The sequence below is a fragment of the Poecilia mexicana genome, unplaced genomic scaffold (assembly GCF_051168715.1).
Source record: "Poecilia mexicana isolate PSO_F unplaced genomic scaffold, ASM5116871v1 scaffold_12, whole genome shotgun sequence".
Taxonomy (NCBI): Eukaryota; Metazoa; Chordata; class Actinopteri; order Cyprinodontiformes; family Poeciliidae; genus Poecilia; species Poecilia mexicana.
The window spans coordinates 10,016,938-10,038,679 of record NW_028263381.1 but is presented as its reverse complement, the minus strand read 5'-3'; the positions used below and the strand labels follow the sequence as shown (position 1 = coordinate 10,038,679).

General features: G+C 36.1%; 1 protein-coding gene across 2 annotated transcripts in view; it reads right to left on the bottom strand.

The window, feature by feature from the left end:
• ccbe1 (collagen and calcium binding EGF domains 1) overlaps positions 1-21,742 on the bottom strand; it is a 39,438-nt gene that overhangs the window by 6,416 nt on the left and 11,280 nt on the right. The window contains exons 3-8 of one of the 2 annotated variants that reach the window (XM_088010890.1): positions 7,444-7,496; positions 7,151-7,285; positions 6,072-6,209; positions 5,075-5,181; positions 3,313-3,421; positions 1,710-1,840 (exon numbers count right to left, since the gene is read on the bottom strand). In XM_088010890.1, the coding sequence (XP_087867016.1) occupies positions 1,710-1,840; positions 3,313-3,421; positions 5,075-5,181; positions 6,072-6,209; positions 7,151-7,285; positions 7,444-7,496 (673 nt within the window). Of the gene's footprint in view, positions 1-1,709; positions 1,841-3,312; positions 3,422-5,074; positions 5,185-6,071; positions 6,210-7,150; positions 7,286-7,443; positions 7,497-21,742 lie in introns of both variants that reach the window. The other variant, XM_088010889.1, reaches the window with a different exon arrangement.

Genomic DNA, 21,742 nt, shown 5'->3' with positions numbered 1-21,742 from the left:
GTTGATGTTGTGATTTCTAACGTGTCTGGGTGGCAATATCCTCAACATTCTTGATTCATATCCTCCACCTCAACACCAACGGTTTGCACTAGCAGGACATAGCGAGTGCTGCAAACAGAGCAAGCCAAAGAAAACATCTGAAGCTGTAAATGGATTTGGTGCACTCTGTTGTTATTACCATCACCATGTGTCATCCTTTCTGACCTAGCAGAAATAAGGGTCAAAAAAGAGGAGGTATTTTCTTTCTCTCCCTGCGCCTGACTCACAATGGAGGATTACTAAATTATTTCAATTTGTTAGTCTAGTAAAACGTCAGAAGAAAATATGTTTTACAGGTTTAAGCAGAAATTTATTTTTTTATTTTTTTTAAGTATGCCTTGTATCTCATTGCACAGCTGTTCAGGCCAACCAAGAGAAACCTCTCACCTCTCATGGTGATGGTCTTTTACAGAAGAAGAGGGATTCTCCATCTACATAAGTCACCTTGCAGTTATTGAGGAAGAAAATAAAATACACCAGCCATAATTTAATGAAAATATTTGTAAGGAGCTTTAACTTGTGGGTTTGTGCCAGAATATCCACAAGTGTTAAAAAGCACTCAGATAATTCTTTCAAAATAAGTACTTTCCATCAGTGTGGTCCCTGCAGCGATCTGGAGCTGGAATCATAGTTTGACGTTTTTCCTCTGTATTAAACTAATCTATTTTGGGGCTCTACTCAATGTTGCATCCAAGCAACATTGGATGCAATTTGCCATATAATTAGGACTTATATTGGAACATAATTAGCTAACACTGATATTGCCATAATGATTTCTGTGTTAGTGCTGCTAAAGCATTAGCCTTTTGCTTGTGGGAGAAGTGATGAAAAGGTCTTGGAGACAAATCAGATTAAAATTGCCCAGTAATTCAATAGTAATAAGGATGTCAATGTTTGCCAATTGTAATGGACTATTTGTATTATAATCCACTTGTACTATATTCCAAATAGCATGCAATAACCCTTTGCATGGAAATAATATATTTAACAACATGATGAAGGAAACAAATAGAAGATTTAGGAAAATATTAATTGCATTAATGCCTCATCCAAATAGTCAGTAATAAAATCACATATTTATGTCTTTCCTGACCATGAGAAAGTGTGTCACGTATTTTAGCTTGATCTGACCCTTTGACCCTAATGCAATGAAGTAGCATAGCATGAACTCATTGTTGCTTCTATTTTAATTCTCTGTAATATTTTTCACTCCAAAAGTATGACCTCAAAATGTACTTCTAGTTTTTAGGTACTAAAATTGAACAATTATCAGCAACAATAAGAAGAATTTGGTTAGAAGTTGTGAAAGCCATTAAGCATTGTATGTATGTAGCCTTTATTTAGCCAAGTGTGTTTCATTGAGATTAAAAATCTACTTTTCAAGAGAGCTGACCACGACTGGCAACAATACTCAAATAATTAGCAGTAACAATGTTTATCTGCTTCCTTTTTAAAGCAGTTCTGCCTAAGACCCTGTATGTCAAGACAAAGTTCTGGTTGGTGTAGAGGGATTTTCAGACAGAGATATATTATATTGGAATTTCAAAGATGCACTACTGACATGAATGAGTATATGAACTATCATACAACAGATAAAAGCAGAGCTAAAGCTGTGAAAAATGTGGACATACAGATTTACTCTAGATAAAATAAAGCATATATAAACTGACCAGAGGTCCTCGAGGGCCACGTTTGATGTGGAACAGGTCTGGTGTTGGTCCAATTGGTCCCATCAAGCCCCTAGGACCAGGTGGACCAGGGGGCCCCGCCAATCCTGGAGGGCCGACTGGTCCTGTATCTCCTAGAATAAAGTAGAGTTTGTAAACCATCCATTGTTTTGGATCCTTTCTATCAATGGCATGTAGAATATTTCCAACACTGGAAATGTCACTTTGTTGTAGACTAAAATCTGTCAGTCATCTAGGGTATCATTTTCTTTTGTGGATCTAATCTTTTCAATCCCTCTAGGATTACTTCAAGGTCAAAGATATTTATGAACCATCTTAATTTCTAGACTATGAATTTAGCTGACATGTTGACCTGCTGACATTTTCTCTACAGTCAACGTAGAGTTGACATTTCTGGTTTTGAAGACATGCTTTGACATCTATCATATGGTTCAGATACTCATGTTTTTTTTTTTTTAAACACTGTGATAACCTTTGTGATGAGGCTGGAGGTCGGGAGGAAGAGCAGTTGCCCTTCAATGTGAAAATCATTGGATGTTCCCTGACCCTTATCTGAACCCCACACTGCATGCAATTGTGATTTAACCCTGGAAAAAAGCATCTGCTACCACTTTCCTAAAAAGGTTGATTTTTGCTGCCACCGAGCCAAGGATCTAACTTGTCTAACATTTTAAGCAAACAACCAACATGTACAAGCTAAGCTAATAATTTTCCTCTGTGATACTTGACATCTGTTGATTTTGAATGTAGAACATCGCTCCTCTTTATTTTCACCTCATGGCGATCCTAGGTCAGAACAGACTGGTACAGAAATATTCATAATTTAATTCTGTCTGTTTTTTGTACACTTTATTTGACTGACACCATTGTGTCAGTCAAATAAACAGACAGAATTAAATTAAAACAGAGTCCTTCTTTACAACTTTTCTGAATGAGTTAGAGCATGGTAATGGATGTAAATGTGAAGAAAAACCTAGTAGGACATTCATCCAACCATCCATTTTCTACATTAATCCTCGCAGAGTAATGGCAAATAACCACACATTCACTCCTAACGTCACATAAGAGAAACAACTGACCTAACAGTCATGCGTTTGGACCTTGGGAAGAAACTGGAGTACTCAGAGAAAACTGAAATGGGAAGAAGATTCAAGCTCCATGCAGAAAGATCCCAGGTCAGGATTTAAACATAGGGCCTTCTTGCTTGGAGAGTTATAATTGAAGTTAGTTGGACACCTGAGAAAATTAAGGCTGCACCGCCGTCAAGGTGCAGCTGCCAAAATGTTTTCAAATAATTTATGATGGATTGCTATCCTACAACAAAAACCTAGTCAAATTGAGTGGGATTTATAGATGTTAAAGAACTACAATATTAATGTGGAAAATGCTAAACTAAATGGATCAGCAAGTGGTCTGTTTATAACATAATCATGTCATAGACTATCTCAGCTGGACATTTATGTTAAGATTTGCAGAACAGATTAGTCTGATATGCTTGCATGGCTCCAAGTGATTTTTCTGAATGCAAAGTACTATCCACATGTATTTGGATGCATTTGGACATTGAACACAAATTCATTCTTACCTGGAGGCCCTGGCGAACCTGGAGGTCCTGGTAAAAATACAGGTGATGTCATAATTTTCTCATTCGTCATCTGCACAGGGACGTCAGCACTATTCGACAGCAAGGCCATCTTAGAAAAGAGGTGGTTAAAGAATAATAAAAATAAATGGTGGTAAGCATTGATTAGGGAGTATATGATACCTTGATGGGGTATTTGTTTCTTATATTAAGTCCATTTTGTCCTTAATTGTTTCATATTAAAGGTCTGTGCCCTCATAAATTACACACTGTAGACCTAACATCATGTAAAACTTTTGCTACAATTATAAACCCTGCCTAAAGATGAAAGTCGATCTTGTAGCTGCACCACATTAACAAACCATGACCAATACAGATGGAGGCAAAGCAACACATCTGCATTATGCAGCATGACCGGGACAGTCCCCGCTCTGTATTGTAAGCAGCATCCTTGGAAATGGTCGTCTTTGATCTGTGTAACATCTTGTAGACTTGGCAGTCCCAGTTGGGTAATAAGTAGAACATCTTGATATGCTGTAAGAGTTTATTTTAGGATTCAGAACTGCTGCTAAATTTTGAAGTTTGCTGTGAGTTTGCATTCAAATACAAACAGAAACAAAATTACAGACGTATCTTTATAGGGATATCTTTTTGAATTCACTTTATAGCATATCCCCTTCACTAGAAAGCGTACTTAATCTAACCCTGCACCACACCTTTGCTTTAACTGGAACTCTGTAGAAAATTGTGTCACTACTGTGCATTCTGCTTTGGTAATTGCCGGTGACTCTAAATAAAATGACTGAAGTTCATTTTGATTAACATGGGTTACAGCTACAAACACAAAATCAGTTTCTCAGAAATATAAATTAAATCAATCTTGCATAAAGAAGCTGGCTGTTCACATAGTCTGGATGTAAACATACTCATGGAGAGTTGAGTGGAAGGAAAAAGGATGGTGACGAAAAGACACAAGCTAAATCACTGAAATTAAAAACGTTTGGACTTTATTTTAAAGTATAGAAATAAACTTGCATTTATTGCTCCCCACAAGGATACACACACAAAATGGGTGAAGTTGCGGCTTACTCATTGAAATCAGATGACTTTGAAAGATGTGAGCGGACAAACTGATGTTTTAAAATGTGTATTCTAACCTCCCTGTAATTATTACCATATAATAATACCCTTCAGCTTTATGTTGTAAACTTACATAGTAATCAGCAAAGACAACATTTTTCATGATGTTTTCTTAATATATGCTGAACCGTATATACGCAGCACGGAAAGACCACACAGCTGGAAGCAATACATCACATGTTATAGTGCTGAGTGTTGAACGCTGCTACTGACAGACACATGCTTAGAAAAGTTCAGACGTCTGTAGTATCACAGATGGACATGTTAACGCTACAGCTGACTTTTGTATCAACTTACACCCAACTCGTGTAGAAGCAATGCATCAGCCTGCTATTCGCCAAGGATTTTTTTTTAAAGTGTTTTCTTTTTATTAGGTTATAAACTGCATTAATGGACCTCATGAGAGTTGTTAATATGTACCTGCAGTAATTTCTGCAATACTGTTGGGAGTATGCTACAGCTAAATCAAAATCCTTAACAGGTATTTTTTTTTTCTTCTGAGCTTTTTTGGCCACTAACTCTAAAGTGTATTGCAAAACAATTGCTGACGTAGTGGATGAGGAAAAAAAATAGACTTAAATTTTTACTTTTGCCAGACAAATGTTTTTGTTCTCTTGTCCCATACCTTCTGCTTAAGCTGCAGCACAGCCATCTTGATCTGGAGGAAGTCTTCACATGTGGCAGAGCAAGTTCCAGCATTCATTAAATTATCACATTTCTCAAAGAGATGAACTGCTGGGAAATTGGAAAAAAAATAAAATAAAATACTTGAGTTACTTGGACATGGAAACACGGACATGGAAAAATCATATAATGTATAAAAAAATGCATAACAAAAAAAAAACATTTCATAAAAATGTAGCCAGATGAGTTCACTCAAGAAGTTAAAAAATATCTAGAAACATCTGAATAAAGATGAAAAATTGCAGTCTTAAACTCTTACCCCCAGTTTTTTCACTGCTGCCACCTTCCTGAAACTCCAACCCCAACTGTAGCTACTCTACGCTAAATCAAAATAAAAACTTCGACAGAAGAATGTTCACATATTAAAATTAACATTTCCGTTTAGCGCATGACAAGCATAGGCTGTTGCTTACCGGGGTGCTTAAACATTGTTCATCTTAGCTAACTGAGTTTGTCTGTACAACGGATGAGTGCCAATGTCTGAATGTGATTCCGCTCCCCTAAATTACGAAGCAGCAGGACACGAAGCGCGGTCATAATTTCACGCACCACATTTTTGCACTGCTTAGCATGTTCTGAAATGTTATAGTAGGTAATGGAAGACACTCTCCTGGGAGGAAGTAGCAAATCTGCAGGCCTTCACTGCTTCATTGGCAAGAAAATCTGGGGCAGAAAAGATGTTTTTATCGCCTGGACGTTTTGTGTTTCCTTCACATGTATCCAGCAAAATGAGAAGACCAGGAGTCAAAGAGCCAGCCGCGTGTTTGGGTGGCTGAACTGTTTTGACATGCACGAGAGGCAGTGACGTCTAATGACTACCAGGTGTCTATGTTTGTAGTGCCCCCTCCCAGCTCTTTCTCCATCGCCCTCCAAAAACACTGTGCAGTCTTCTCCACATTGCTGTTTGATGTGAATAATGAGAAGATGTGTACGCTCACCTCTCTCCCCTTTGGTGCAAGTCTTCCCATCGTCTTCTAGGAAATAGCCTTTCTCACACTCACACCTAAAGCTTCCCTCGGTGTTGATGCAGATCTGAGAGCAGGCGCTCATGTTTTTGTCGGCACATTCATCAATGTCTGCGTGTTGAAGTGCAAGAATGGAGTTAGCCAGCAAATGAAAAGAAAATGTTGACTAAAATACGTCCACTCAACGTGCTTGCATTCAGCAAAACAAAATGCTATGAAAATATGTTACTTTAACTTTGCAACTTAGATTTTTTTTAAGTATTGAAATTTAGGGAAGAGTGTTTGAATAGAGTAGGAATTTCTGAACTTTAAGGCATATAAAAAAATCCAACTCAGGGGATTTCAAAGCATTTGAAACAGTAACATATTTCCCGATTTGTAATGTTTTTCATGCAAAACTAAGCAAATATTGGACAGATAACACCAAATAAATTTATTAACACTCAGTTGATGTTTAATATTAGGCAACTTCATATTTTGTTACAGTGAAGCAATGTTTTTAAAGACATTCTTTATTCTTGAGATAAGAAAACAAATCCTTGCAATCACAAAGTAAAAAAGTTGGATGTGATACAAAAACCTTTATAAGAAATTGGTTAGCAAAAAAAAAATAAAAAAAAATCCAAAGATCTAGTCATGCCTTATCGACTACTACAGTGTCACTCTCCTGCTGTTACAATTACATATTTTAAGAGTTGTTAAACCCCACATTAGGGTCAATCTCCCTGCACTGCTAAATTTGACCAGATTGTTTATCTCCAAAAATGCCTCAAGAAGGATGCATTATAAACCACAATGCAAAGTGTTCACTCATTTAGACAATAATGAGACCTATTACAGAATCATGCACATTGATTTTAGCTCTGCATTTAACACCAAAATTCCCTAGACACTGATGGATTCAGAACATCCTGACTAAAAGACAGGCAGTTTTTATTACAGTATCAGTGAGAGTTGAATGGTTGGTTCATTGCTGTTAACATTAGTATCATCAAACATCAGCCTGAAGAATGTCCCCTTTATTATTTTTGCTATGCATAGTTAGATCTTACCCAGACAGTAGGGCTTCTCCCGGTTTCTGTGGCGTTCACGGTCATAACGGTAACCCAAGTAACAAGTACACACTACGCGGCCAAAATGGTCTGTGCACTGCTGCTCACAGGGGGCGCCAGCGCACACATCATAATCTAGAATGAAAGGATGATAGGGTGACAAAATACAGCTTTATTACAACTTTAAAGCAAGTAGCAGAAGATACTGAAAATGATCAGACACTAATAAACCGAAAAACCTAGGATATGTTTGGCAGGATCCTGAAAAGTGACATCCAAACTGTTTTTCCTACCTTCAGGAATGCACTGGCCCATTACAAACTTGAAGCCCTTGCAGCATTTCCTCCTGTAAGATATCAAATTTGCTTTACTGGAAATATTTACAAAGAGAAATATGACCAGACAGAAAAGACAAGCACTATCACACCGGAGCCTGATGGTTCCATTCAAGTTTCTGCTGGCTTTCATGTGTTTATGTTTTGTAATTTTTTAATCTCAGAAATTAAAGTAGAAATGAAACAACCTTTAGTATTTTCAGTCTAAAACTCCAGGCCCTTGGTACTGAGATGAGACTATTAAAATATCCTTGTAAGCTTCTGCATTAAAAGCTCTGTGTTGTGAATGCCTGATCAAAGACAGAGCAAACACAAGCAGAGAATTTTAAGCAAATTCTCTGCTTACAAAAAGGGGTGAGGGGAATCAATTGTGTGTCAGATCTCCTTATTTGACAAGGAGCTCAGCAGGTAGTCGTGTTAAGAACAGAGCTTTTTTTTTAAATCCTGTCACATGTTGCAGAAATTACACATACCATACTGTGAAAACATACCGAGATTGACAGCTTGTTTAGTTTGGCACAGTGGTTGCCACCGATTAAATTTTGAGCAGGCATAACACCAACTCTAGAAATAAAACTGTCATCAATCATGACAAATTAGCAGATCCAATTACTTGTCAGCTGATGAGCTGACATTTCCAGGTGAGTAATTATGTTTCATTTAATTGAGCAATTGCAGAATGACAATGAATAATTATTGTGGCCTAAAGGACCTTTTCCTTGAGCGAGAAGGCATGCAGTTGAAATCTGAACCTATATTGATCCTTATATATATATATAAAGCTGTGAGCACCAATGATGATATTCTTGGAGGTTACAACAAAGTGTAAAAGAAGATTGAGCATGAGTTGAAAGAGTGAGCAGCTTTTGAGGGTTTTAGGTCTTTATGCTCTTGTGCTCCTTTACCAGCCTGGATTGGCAATATCCTCCTGCACTTTGAGAAAGGATATGATTCACTCAAAATCATTAATTAGGACTTCCTTCAAATCTGCCCATATTATCGTGTATACTTATACATTTTCTTGCATTACAATGATTTATGCTTATTTATTTGTGGTTACAGCTGACTGTGTTGAGTGATAATAGTTATTTTTCCTCCATTAGGAAATCATAGCCAGGAGAGACCAAAATGAGGATTTGTTGGTGCATTTTCCGGTCATTGGGCTGTAATGTATCATTAAAATGCCCCAGTGTTGGGGGCATTTTATGTGAAATGATCAATTGTCGATCTGCTCTTAGATTAAATTTGTTTGTTGCTGAGTCGCATGATGCACTGCTTTTTAAGATATTTTGGCCTACTTTTGTTTAGGGGATTGTTCATACCTGGGTGTGGATTGATAAATACAATGAAAAAGGTAGTTAATCATTTAATTTTTGGTTTTTGAAAAGGAGTTTGATTGGTGTGGATAGATTATGCACCTTAACCATCTGAAACTAGTGTTTATATTTGCTCTCTGTCTTTTTTCATGATATTAGCATTTGTTTGAAACATTTTCATTGGACATATCAAACATAGAAACAACATATACGGAATTTTTTTACTTTGTCGAATACTTTACTTACCATTAGTTCTTTCCATTAAATAATTTATTGTATTTATCACCATGAGTCATATCATCAGGAACTTCAATAATTTTGTTTGAACTCAGTCCAGCAAAAAAGTGCTAACAGGTGCAGCTTTAACACACATCATGAAAGAATCCAATCGGCCACTGAAGTCATCACTAATCATCACTATTAAAGTGCAGTGATAGTCTTTGAATAAACTGTAAATACTAAACAGCTTTATTTAACAGCACTAATGAAAATAGCACCATTCATTAAGATTTTACAACAAGAAGACATTTAAATGTCATTAAATTACTGCGATTCTGCAGAGTAGCTGCAGGAATAAAGGCGGTGGAGCTGTTATTTAACAAATACAAATGTCGATATGACAGTATGAGTGGAGGTCGTGTACTGCTACTTTTTAATTTCAAAAGGTGAAAATTGTCAAAGTTCACTCACACCCACACGTGCTTGCAGATGACTGCAGCATAGACAAAGTCACATAGCATCAAATAAATAATTAAACAATCATTTTAATTGAAAGACATAATGCTCCATAAGAGTAAGACAGAATATGTAATTTGTAAGGAAGATAATTAGACCAGCCAAAGTGCTGAGTGCTCCGATGCCCAGTGACATCACTGTAGCCAAAACTTTCAATAGCTTTTAAATTTCACCTTTACACCCCTGGAGTTTCATTAGCTTTTCATGTTCTGTGTTTAATGTTATTATTGCTCAGCATATAGCAGTAAGAAAGTATTATACATGTGGACCACAAGCCAGAGTTGACTTTGAATGTGTCTCTTTCTCTTCCTAGGTCAGCATCATCCCCCTGAGGACTGAGTGCACTTTTAGCAAATAATCAACTTAGCAAAAACAAACAGGGTTAGCTTAAAAATCAAGATGAAAACAAACATCTATATCCGCTTCCAAAAGATCACAAAAGAGACAAAAGCATCCCAGGGAAATTGGATCCAAATCTGTGGGGGAAGTACATTTTTGTCGGACTTTGCGTTTATTACATTATTACTCAGAGAAATAGTATCTTTGATATGTTCTTACAGCATTGTGCTGTCTCTCAATAGATCACTACAAAGACAAGTTTAAATTGGCTTGATTACTTTGCAAGTTAGAGAACTTTTTTAATGCAATAATAGCACTATCTTTTAATTTTATTAGGTTGGATCTTTCATTGGCAATAACTGATTTAATTTTAAATCGCTATTACCCTTTGGCTAACCTTCTGCACATATGTGACACACACATATGTCTAAATTAAAACAGAAATGAGACAGTAGCAACATGACCTGTACATGATAGTAAATCAACAGCATGATTAAAACTGGTGTGAAGGTCAGTGCATCAAGCAACTCATTAAACACTAGTGCACCCTGAAAAAATATACTTTATACATTACAGAAAGACCACAAAACATGAAACTTGTCAAGTTAGCAAAATTATGAAGCTAATTCTTTTTAGCCTACAATTATTTTAGCCTAAACCAAAAGGTCTTTAATTAGCAGAGAGTCTGTACACAATTTGATTTCAATATAGATACAGCTTCAAATGGCTCAAAGGTTTGTTAGAGGACAAAACAAATGAATAAAGACAGCACAAAGTTATGCAGAAGTTAATCAACCAATCATCCAAAAACAAAAAGAGAATGGCCCCACTGCACTGCCACTACATAAAACATTTCTATTAAAAAATAGAAATTTGCTGTCTTCATGTCACAAAATTTAAAATATTTACCAGTATCAATATGTTTGCAGTCAATGAACTAAACATCACACCAGGGGGTTAAAATTGAGAAACATTTCATGTCAGAACCACAACAACAAAAGCAGAAAACAAAAAATACAAACAAACAAAAAAATAAAAATAAAGAAACCAAACTGTAATATCCAGAGCTTCTGAACCTTTGCGAACAGTAGCTAAAAATAAAATCCTGTTTAATCATCTACTTCATGTTAATGAGCAAACAAACTCATAACACATGTGGTTTTCATTGATATTCATAAGTTAAAGAACAAGAGGGAAAGATTTCCCAAATGCCTTCATGACACTTTTCTCCAAGAATATCAATGAGCCGCATGTTTGCAAGGTCACACATCCGCACGCTCAGGAAGGGCACGTTGTGACTGACATTTACTTTCAGACAGAAAGCCCTGCACTTGTTCAGTGTTCGGAACATCACAGAAAATCTGTTTATTTTGCCACCTGTGCCTTTTCTCACCCTAAAGGTTATTTCATTTTGCCAGTGATACGGATCACTTTACACCAGCCGCTTGAAATCTAGACATAAGCTAGTCTGACCTCAGTCGCCTGGGGTGAAGCATAAGCACTTTAATCACCTTATAAACAGAGGCTCTGCTCTGAAACAACACGATGAACCAGCCTGGCCCCAGTTTGTCTTAACCAGAACTTGATAATTCCTGCTGTCACACAACTCAAAGTGGTGGAGTCCACTGAATTTATTTAAAGCAGAAATCAGATTAGGATGAAAAGGTTCAGAACCAATTTGGACAAGCATGTTCTTATTTCTAACAATTACATGTCTAAAATATTTCACACACATAAACACAGCTGTGAGACAACACAAGCAATCCACATAGAGGATTATTTGTGTGACCATTTATACACAAAAACATGTCTGCATTCCACACATCAGACAATGTTTTTTGTAGCTTCAAACAACTGTTTCCACCAAATCAATGTTTTTACACTGGATCTAAAAGGAAACTCTATAAAGTACTTAGGAAATTATTTTTTTTTCTGTAACAAATAGTGTTTTCAACTTGAATGAATTGAGTTTTATAGAGTTGGTTAAACAAATAAAAACTCTCTATATAGAGTCCTCTTATTTTCTGATATGTATCAATCAAAATATCAACAACCAATTTTGTCACCATCACAGAATTTCAAAAGTAAAGAAAGAAATGATTTTACCTCATAAGAAATGCTACACAGTAGAAAAATACATTGGATGGATGGGTAGATTGACATACATATTATGATTATTAAGTGCAAATATTATAATTATAATTGTAGTCAATGAAATCTGAAAAGTTGAAAACATGGTTACAAAGAAAGGCTAAACTATTCTGAATCTCTAGGTAAAAATGATTATTTTCCATCAGCTGTAACCAGATAAGCATTATAATGCAATGCATATGAAAACATAAAATGACTTTCTATTAAAAGATCTACACAAAGCACTTCACAAGCTAACCAAGCATCTGAGATCTGAGAAACTGTATCAAATAATTTAAATGGAAATTAAACTATTTACTAGCTTAATTACCATTAATTCCATACCATTAATTTTAAAATAGTATGACAAAATTATAATCTATAAAATCATAATCAAAACCATTTCAAAGAAAATGTTCACATCATTCTCTAAATTCTTATTATTATGTGGTGTTTTAAATTATTCCAAAGGTTTATGGCTTTGGCACTTTTTCTGCATGCGAGACACTGACATCGGTTTTGGCTAAGTGTCATGTAAAACCTCAAATGAACAGAATATTTGCACAAAACCATCAATAAAATTAGACGCTTCGTCAGCAGGAGTAACTCTGCCTAAATTCTTTTTCTGTATTTTCCAAATGTTGACAGAACATTCAGTCTGTTCATTACTGGCAAAGTCGTGCATCCTAAAACTTTGTCACATGAAAAGATCTGTTTAAAAGTTACAGCTTTGTGGACCTGGCAAGGATATGAGAACAGCATGTGCCCCATCTATCTTAATAAAATAAAATAAAAAAACACACTTGAGAGAATTATTACTTGCTACATGTTGACAGAAATAATGTGGGCAATTTAGCAATCAGCCTACATGACATGAAAAATTATAGCAGGTATTGCAAATCCTAACATTGATGAAGCAAATCATTGCAGATTGTGGTTATGAGGAAACAATCAAGATTAGAAGGAGCAGCCTGGCAATATTTATCAACTATTTTTAAACCACATTCCTTGTACATTTTAGATGCTGCTTGATAAGCTACACGATCTCTTAAGAGATTGCCGGTTGCTCCGGCAAATACAAGGAGAGAGAATTTCCTCTTATATAACAGAACAAATGGAAGTATTTTTATTTTTTCCCTTTGAGACAGAGTAATCCACTCTTTGCCTTGAACTTTTCACTTGAGATAAAATTTAACGTGACAGTCTAGCTGCTGCTGCTCGGCCTGTTCTGCACTGCTAAAATACCATCTGGATATGATATCATGATATACAGCAGGGGTGTCAAAGTCAAATGGACGGAGGGCCAAATAAAAAATTTAGCTACAAGCCGAGGGCCGGACTGATCGAATGTTCATTGAAATTTTTTTTAAATGACTCATATAGTCTAGTGAACCTAATTGAACCTACTGAAAACCTAACAAATATATTCCAATATGATCAGATAAATAAAGCAATATTTTCTTATGGCTCTGTCAGTAATCTTTAATTTTCAACAGACACAACTGAAATATTTTTAAAATATAATTGGATTGAAATACAATAAAATAAAGTGCAAAAATCTATTAATCCACATATGTCAGAGTCAAGGCATTTAGATGTGTCGCCGGCGACACATCTAAATTTGCAGTACCGTAATTCCGCCACACGTAGCGCTAAGTGGAAAAATTCCAACGGTTTCTGAAAGGGGAGACGTTGCACTTTCCAGCAAGTATCGGGTTAATACGGTAACTTCGCAGCTGCAGCTGCAGAGAATGTAATTAATCCGGGGGGCACTCGTTTAATAGACGGTATATTTCGGCAATAACTTGGTGGATATTGAAAGTTCCGGTTGTTATGGATACATGGGTAAGTACATCATCTCACAGAACATTTAAAGAACTACTTACAGTTCAAATAAGGAAGATATTTTTTTTCAGACGGGGTGCCGGCTTGCTGCGGTCTGCGGGCCGGTTCTAATAATAAATCAAGATCATCCCAGGGGCCGCAAAAAACCTTCTCGCGGGCCGGATGTGGCCCGCGGGCCTTGACTCTGACATATGTGATATACAGGAAAAAAAGAAAAAAAAAACTGATGCATGTCCCCATCTGTTCAAACTAAATGAAATGGTTAGAACTTCATTAAACACTAAAACAAGTGATAAAGGAAGCAATAAGAACAATAAGCACATATACTGTGGTGAAAATGGATTGAATATGTCAAGGTTTTTCCTGGTGAATATATTTCTATTGACCCTAATGACATGAAATTTATTCCAGATGTCAGTAACAACCTTGGTAATCCGCATACACAAACAAATCAAAACATATCAGTCCATAAATTAAGATATTTGTAATAAAATATAAGAGCATGATAATATTTATTTAATACTTAATAGAAAAGTCATTAAAAAAAAAAAAAAAACATCAACGGTATCTTCAAGATTCCACCTGTATGGAGAAACTTGATGTGTTGCTATTGCATAATATGGTCTATTAATCTGCCTTTTCATGGTATCTTACGTTGCATTCTGGGGTGACTGACAAGTAGCTTTATTTTCTTCCTCTGAAACCAACTGAGAATTGACTTGGCTGTGCATTTGGCATCATTATCTTGCTGAGGAATCCACTCTGGTTTTACTTTCAGATCCGTATGAGGACTGAATTAGCATTTTTTTCCCGTCCACTTGTTTTCAATCACATTAAATCTGCCATTATCATATGCAGAACAACAAACCACATGTTGAACGGGGCAATTTCTCCTTTGAGCAGGAGTTGAGAAATTACAGAATTAGATTTTGATCTAATCTGGCCAAACTATATTATTCATAGAAGCCATTGCATCTGAGTGCATTACTTAATTTTAATGGAAAAACTGCACAACTCCAGGACTTTCTGAAGAACTCTGTTGGTGGTCATTAGGTCTTGGAGAGCCTTTAAGACTTTTATTCAAACTCCTCTGTAAGGCAATCTTTCAACTTCCAGATTTTGGACCTAGAAATGCCTAAAAATTGATTTATTGGTTGCAAACTTGTGGCTTTACAACAATGAATTTGCTTGAGAGAGCACTTTGATTGCACCCTCTATTGGATTTGGATTATATGACATGGTGATGAAAAAGCTTTTGATAGGCCATCAGTTAGGATAATTAGAAACTAACCTGATAAGTAGTAGAATTGCTTTTTCAATTCTGCTTTTTAGACTTGGACTTTTTAGCCATTTATTTGGGTAGCTACGCCTTTTGTGAGTTTCATGCTTATTTTCGGTATCATTTCGCATTATTACACTTACAGTAACACACACCCTTATTTGTATTGATTTCCTTGGTGAGAATTATGACAGAAAAGTTCAGTTGTTTGTCTAAAGTAGACGAAAATGCAAGCTGGGATCCAAGAGGTAAATGATGAAAATGATTTTTATTAAAGAAGATAAAACACAATTTACAAACTGGGGGGGAGGAGAAAGCAGAGAGCCAGGGTACACAGAGACCGGGTAATACAAATAAGTAAGGTGTGAGACAAAGAGAAGAAGGTAAATATCAGGATTGTGATTGCTGGAAAAATGGACCAGGACTCATTACTGAGTGCAGCTGAGAAGGTAGAGGAGAAGGCAGGCTGAGGAAGAGAGAGAAAGGTGACACAGTGGAGCAAGGGGAAGTAAACACTGACAGTGGAGCTGGGAAACATACATTTACACAAGAAATGAAATTAATGTTATATCTTAAGTAAGTAAGAACAGACAAATCTAAAATAAAACACACACAAGGCTTGTTTAATCAAAACAAATAAAACACATAATGATCACAACTATAAACCCAGGAGAAACCCCCATAAAAAACAAGAACCTGATGAAAAAAACGGTTCCTCACACCTATGTGTGAAACAAATGCACTTACAGTACATCGAAATCCACATATTCGAGAGTCAATGACAACCTGTAAAACCTTTAGGTTTGAATGCTTGTTCTGGGAATTCACAGCACAAAATCTGATAGATCAAGTCAAAAGCTGCAATTGCATGCCAAAAGAGTGTCAACATTGCAACACTTATTGGCTGTCAAGATAAACAGGAGATAAAGTTGAGCAACACATCTGTGATTCCAGAGTTAAACAGATCAACATCACATTTGCAGAGACACAGCTGCCAGTGAAGAATCCAAAGAAACAATCCCTTGACAAAAAAGACTCAGCACAGTGAGTACGTCGTCTGAATGCCTGAATACCTTTGCGTGTCCCAAAACTCCAGACTCTAAAAACCTTGGAAAGGTCATCTGCTCAGCTAAAAATACATCACTCAGAAATGGATAAAGGACATTCCCATCTGATGGTTTTGGTATTAGCAGACCTTTAGAAAAACTGCTAAAGTTTCTGCTAAAACAAACTGATAGTTGAAATTCTCTTTCAAGTGTTGGTATCTTCAGTGATGTTACAGATAATTACAGACATATGTCTTGGCATGGGATATGATGAAACTTGATTCCAAAGAAAATGATTATTTTGTATCTGTATAGTGAAGCTAGCCCATTCTAACTGCAACCTGATGTAGAGATGAAAGTCAGTCCAGTTGTTTAACAACTTCCACAAAAATACATCCTCCAACAGGGATTCTCAACATGGGGTCACAGTTGGGGGTGCACACAATTTTCACTGAATAGAAGCTGACAAAATTAGATTTGTGCATACAAAACATTAACAGACTTACTGAATAAAGTCTCAAAAGGCATCTGTGAAGATTTAAGTCAACACAAATACCATTAAAACATAAGTTTCTAAGAATTTAAAAACAGAAAGTGAAGAGAAAGAAAAATAAAAAATCTTTCGCAACCTTTTGGACATACCAAAAATGATTAATTTCACTCTAAGAAAACAACTTTGTCGCAGTAGAAATGCTTGATAATTAGACCAAAAACAAAAGCAGGTCCTGAATTGAACATTTGATCTAAGTTGAAATAGATAGTTGAGCCTGTTGAATCAGAAGCCTCTTATCTTCCTCTTGACCATATATTACTTGTTGTCTGAGGAGTAAGAATATTGTTGTCTGACACCAAAGGTCAGGTCAGATTGTTGGAAACCAAGCACTGTGATACCTGACCACCTGACCCTACTATAAATTGAAATTAACATCTCTGTTAGCAGAACATGGTGATATCCTGTTAGAGCAGTGTGCTGAATTCAGACTTGAGAAAACACAGTGGCCCTACAACAGCAGAGGACAGATGACCTGTATCCCAAATCATCACTGACTGTGGAAACTTCACACTGGACTTCAAGCAGTCCATTGGATCTCCATTGGATCTTGATTTCCAAATGAAATGTAAACTTTACTTTCATCTCAAAAGAAAACTTTGGACTGAGAAACAGTGCAGTAATTTTTCTCCTTTCTACAGGTAAAACGATTCTGACTCGTCTAGCTCTGGAGTGGCTTATCACTAGGAATGTGTCAATTGCAGCTCGTGTAGTCCCCCATCTCTTAAATGGGCTTTGCCCCACTAACCTTTCAATACCGTAGTATCTCTGTTGCTTGTGCTCATTTTCTTACCACAATAAACCTCCAGTAAAACCACTTTCACACAGCACACAAGCAGGTTCTATAATGACCATTTGGATTATCTTCTAAATGGAAAGTATCAGTCACTGTCTAATCAACAGCAGAAGTTTCCTTTCATTTCAGTATTAGAAACCTCTAACACATTTAAAGAAGTTTTATACTGAGTTTTAAAACTTTAATGTCAAATAAACATCACTTTGTTTTACAGACTTAAAATCAAGTGATGTGAATGAAGGGGGCATAAACTACAAAGACATTTTGGAAATAAGTGGCAGGCTAAACTGAAACCTCCCCGAAAGAAAACAAACTATTTCATCTTCCTTTTACCTGATGAAGGCCAACATGTTCTTGTCACATAAAACCTTGTTTCTCCTTTGATAATGAACAGTTTTTATGATGCTGTTCTTATTTTTCTCTAGTTTTACAGAACATTTATGCACTCAGAGATACGAACACTCTCCTATTTGATCAATCATTACTGTAACTCATTGATTAATGACCATTTGAACTACCCACAAAAGACATTTCACTAACCATGACAGACACACAGACCTGATAGAACAACCCATGACAAGGCTCTTCATGTAAAAACAGAAATTAGGGTTTAAAGTAGTTTAATTTTCCTGCTCAGTTTATTGTTACTAATTTAAAACCTATTTTTCTCTTGCCCTTTTGCTTTATTTTCCTCTCCCCTGACACAACGTAAGGACTCGGTGAGTGCAAATCATAGCAAAAAATGTGCTGAGTGTGAAACGACTTTATTGCTGGGGTTACCCTGAAACCGCACAGTTGTGGTTACTCATCCAATAAAAGTAAAGTTCAACATTTTGAGAGGTGCCCTCTTTTTTTTTACTAAGGATTAAAGACTCAGATTTTCACTTTTAAGTGTGAAAATGTGGTTTGCAGCAAAGCAGCAAACAACATAGGTTGACAAGCTGCACAATATATATAGTTAACTCACATAAAAAAAAGGTTAAATAAATGGTAATAGGCACAGAGGTGACAAACCTGAGATAATTTTCCGTTGATTAGTGGAGAAAACTCTGAAGGGAAAAAGTTGAGAAGGTTTTTATTGTCACTCACTTTATTTTGATAGTTCTAAATCCCATTTATCTCACACCTTGACAGAGAGAAAGACAGAGAGAGAGTAGCGAATTATACAACTTGTGCTGTAGCTTGTTTATACAAAGTTTACCACACGACTTGAGCAATCATGCTCACGAAACTTAAAAGGGCAGAGTATGATTAACCCATCAGAACCCAGCTCAAGAGATGCAACACAATTTTGACACAGTTGTTGTCTGCATAGATTCCCGTCAACTCTAAAGATAATGAAGGAACAACTGATTGGTGTTGTTTGCTAAGATTATTAACATATAAAGGGAGAACATTTTTTATAGTTTATAAACTTGTAGTTTATACTACATGTTTAGAAAACTTAAATTAGTAATCCCTGACTTCCTGTTTCCCATGGGCATACAGTGCTTTAAAAAACTAATTCAGACACAACTTGAGTAAATACAGGATGGACCTTTTTAATGATTATTTTATTAAAGGGGAAAAATACTGTGCATGCCTACCTGTTCCTATGGAAAAAGGTAATTGCCCTCATTGGAAAATTCCTTATTAATCATGATTAATCACATCTTTTAAATGTTATGTTTAATTTCAATACTCACACCAGCTCTGACTACTGCCTGACTTGACAATCAGTAAATGCCTAATCATCTGATAATATGAAGCAGGCTAAAAGGTCTTATTGAGCAAAACGCAATAAAGTCCTTGACATATATTAGTCTAGAAAAAGGTTGCAAAAGCATTTGTAAGACTTTAAGACTCCATAAACAAAGAGAACACGGAATAATTTTGAACTTTCCCAGAAGTGTCTAGCCTTCTAACATTACGTCGACAACAAGAAAGAGACGAGCACAGCCTCGCTGTGCCCAAAGGATGTGCCCAAAGAGGACTCAAAGACCTGTATGTAAGTTTTCCAGGCACATCTTAATGATCCCCAAAACTTTCCAAAATATGTTGTGTGAACTGATAAAAAAAAAATCACTTTTAGAATGTGTGCATCATGTTTTATCAGATATTCAGCAGCATTTCAGACATCATAATCATCAAGCATGGTGGCAAGAGTGAATGTCATGGGCTGTTTTGCTGCTTTATTAAAAGGAAAACTTGCAATATCATTGTCATATTCAATAAATTAGATTTTTTTCAGCTGTGATTACAAACAGACCTAAGTTTTCAAGCTTTTTTTCTGCTGACTTTGATGATTTTCAGTTTACAGTCAGGGAAATACTGGCATAAAAAGCATGCAATTGGATCTCCACCAAAAAATCCTGAACTTGGAGCGTACTTGGATTATATAGCAAGAAAACAATTTGCATTTAAAAGAATTCAAAGGATTTTGAGAGATTTGGAAAAGAACAATTGTCAAAATTCAGACTAATAACCTTACGGACTGTCATAAAAAAGGACATGTGCTGTCGATTGGGAAAAAAGAGACTTATTAGTTATTAAAAACAGTGCAAGCAAAAATGGTGGTATATGATTAAAAAAAAAAAGTTTGAAGCAGGATTTTTTCCCCCCCTCAAACTAAAAGGCTGAATGTTTCTAAAATGTTGTTACAAGAATATGCTTCGGTAAAAAGTGATGATTTGATCAGAGTGGTAACGTTAAAGGGGGACGTTGTGTATTTTTTATTTAAAACTACAGACCTCGCTATGGAGTCAAAAATGCCTCTATACCCTCCCAGCCTGAATCAATAGAAGCAGGTCAAGCCTCTGACTCTGAAGCTATTTCACAGTTGGTGTTCCCATTTCAAACAAATCAAATATGACTGTAATCTCTTCTACTGATGTATTAAACATCATAAACCTTACCATATTAAATTTATCTTTCTCCCTGTTTAAGTTAAGCTTTCACTGCTGTGTAAAAAAGAAAAAAAAAAGCTGCATTTATTACAGACACGCGCAGGTTATTTTTGATGTTTTTGAAACTGATTCTTCAGGAAATTATTCAGAGGAACACTGTCTGTCAACGTAAACTACCCTGAGCTCTTCCATATGATACTAATGAAAACCACGCTTCATAACAAAAAAAAAGGCCAAATATCACTGTTATATGTTAACTACAGAAGGGACCATGAAAAGCACTTGACGTTCACTAAAAAACAGCTGAATTTAGAAGGGACTGTAAGTAATTGAAATTCCTTGCAATTATTCACGCATGTAATATCCTAATGTCAGAGAATAATAAAACCCTGACCTTAACTCAGGCAAGGGAGGCCTTTAATGCTTTAGATGCTGAACTTTGCCCTGTTGTGATGTCCTGAATAGTCAATGCGTCCTTGGTGTAGTTTGGTAAGCTAGATACTCATGGATCAGGGTCATTACTGTGGCTATTATTTGTCCATTTTAGGATAATGTTTCAAACTGTGGTTATCACACTCACAGAAAGTCTTAGACATGGCACATAATATGTTCCATTTGTGATTTCTTGGTGCTAAGTGTGCATCCACGGAAAACAGACAAAGGATATTATTTTTCAGACAAGCTTCAGAGACGATCTGAAAGACCATTAGTGTGCTACTTCCTGGAACATCCCGTAGTTTGGCGCTCTGAATACAGTCCAGCATTTTGAAGGATCAAACACGAAGAGAACACTACTCCCCAAAAGCAGCGGAGTTACTTGGTTGGCTATTGGTAAAGAAAAACTTAAAAATCAAGAACTTCTATAAAACAAGTTCCCAAAGGCGCTGATGTCAGCTAATTTAAAATGATTGCTAAAAAGCATTTTGATTACTTTGAAGAAAATATTTATTTTACATGAAAATTTTGCTCGCTGGAATCTTCTAGAGGGAGTTTTATTGGTCATCTGACATCAGGACATTGCATAGAACAGCATATTTTCCCTGCCACTCACTTTTTTCACCATTTCTAGAGGTAATTGAAGCTGCCAGAGCCAATGAATTACAAACGTATTTTTGAAATATTCAATGTCTTTCCCTGTCTGGAATGTTCGGTCACATTTATGAATCATTATGTGTATAAACCAATAAGGATGTGTCAAACAGCTTCAGTTGTTTTACTCTGGTGCTGTTTTATTGTTTAAAATCCCTGGGCACCAATGCTGAGTTTTGTAAAGGCCCCCATTATTTATTTTTGTGTTTTCTTTCTCATCTTGCACCCATTTAGTGACAAAAATGAA